The sequence below is a fragment of the Sinocyclocheilus grahami genome, unplaced genomic scaffold (genome assembly GCF_001515645.1).
Source record: "Sinocyclocheilus grahami isolate Dianchi unplaced genomic scaffold, SAMN03320097.WGS_v1.1 scaffold44.1, whole genome shotgun sequence".
Lineage (NCBI taxonomy): Eukaryota > Metazoa > Chordata > Actinopteri > Cypriniformes > Cyprinidae > Sinocyclocheilus > Sinocyclocheilus grahami.
In genome coordinates, this window is record NW_015505223.1 from 2,651,756 (window position 1) to 2,652,407 (window position 652).

At 40.2% G+C, this 652-nt stretch overlaps 1 protein-coding gene across 1 annotated transcript in view; it reads right to left on the reverse strand.

The window, feature by feature from the left end:
• LOC107582449 (cell wall protein DAN4) overlaps positions 1-652 on the reverse strand; it is a 15,019-nt gene that overhangs the window by 5,918 nt on the left and 8,449 nt on the right. The window contains exon 3 of the mRNA XM_016268292.1: positions 4-652. Coding sequence (XP_016123778.1) covers positions 4-652 — 649 coding nt within the window. The remainder of the gene's footprint in view (positions 1-3) is intronic.

Genomic DNA, 652 nt, shown 5'->3' on the forward strand with positions numbered 1-652 from the left:
TATATTGAGTGGTTTGTGTCAGCGGGCTTGTTGTTTGTTCTACACTAGATGAAGATATTGCTGTAGATGAAGTAAATTCTGACGTTGTCTGTCCTTCTGTTGTAGACAATGGTGAAGATGGAGAAGTATCTGATGTGGATAATGTTGTTTCCACGGTTGAACCACTTTCAGTTTTTGACGATTCTAATGTGTTCGTGCTTATAGGGGATACAGTGGTTGTAAATGTTGATTGACTTGTCTCTGTAGATTCTTTTTCTGTGGTAGTACTTAACTGAATGGTTTGTGTCTGCTGGCTTGTTGCTTGTTCTACACTAGATGAAGATTTCTCTGTTGTAGATGAAGTGAATTCTGATGTTGTCTGTCCTTCTGTTGTAGACGATGGTGAAGATGGAGTAGAATCTGTTGGGAATGATGTTTTTCCCAGTGTTGAACCACTTTCACTTGTTAATGATTCTGTTGTGGTTGTGCTCAAAGGGGATACAGCTGTTGTAAATGTTGATGGATCTGTTGTTGTAGATTCTGTTTCAGTGGCAGAAGTATATTGAGTGGTTTGTGTCTGCTGGCTTGTTGCTTGCTCTGCACTGGATGGAGATGTTTCTGTTGTAGATGAAGTGAATTCTGCTGTTGTCTGTCCGATTGTTGTAGACGATGG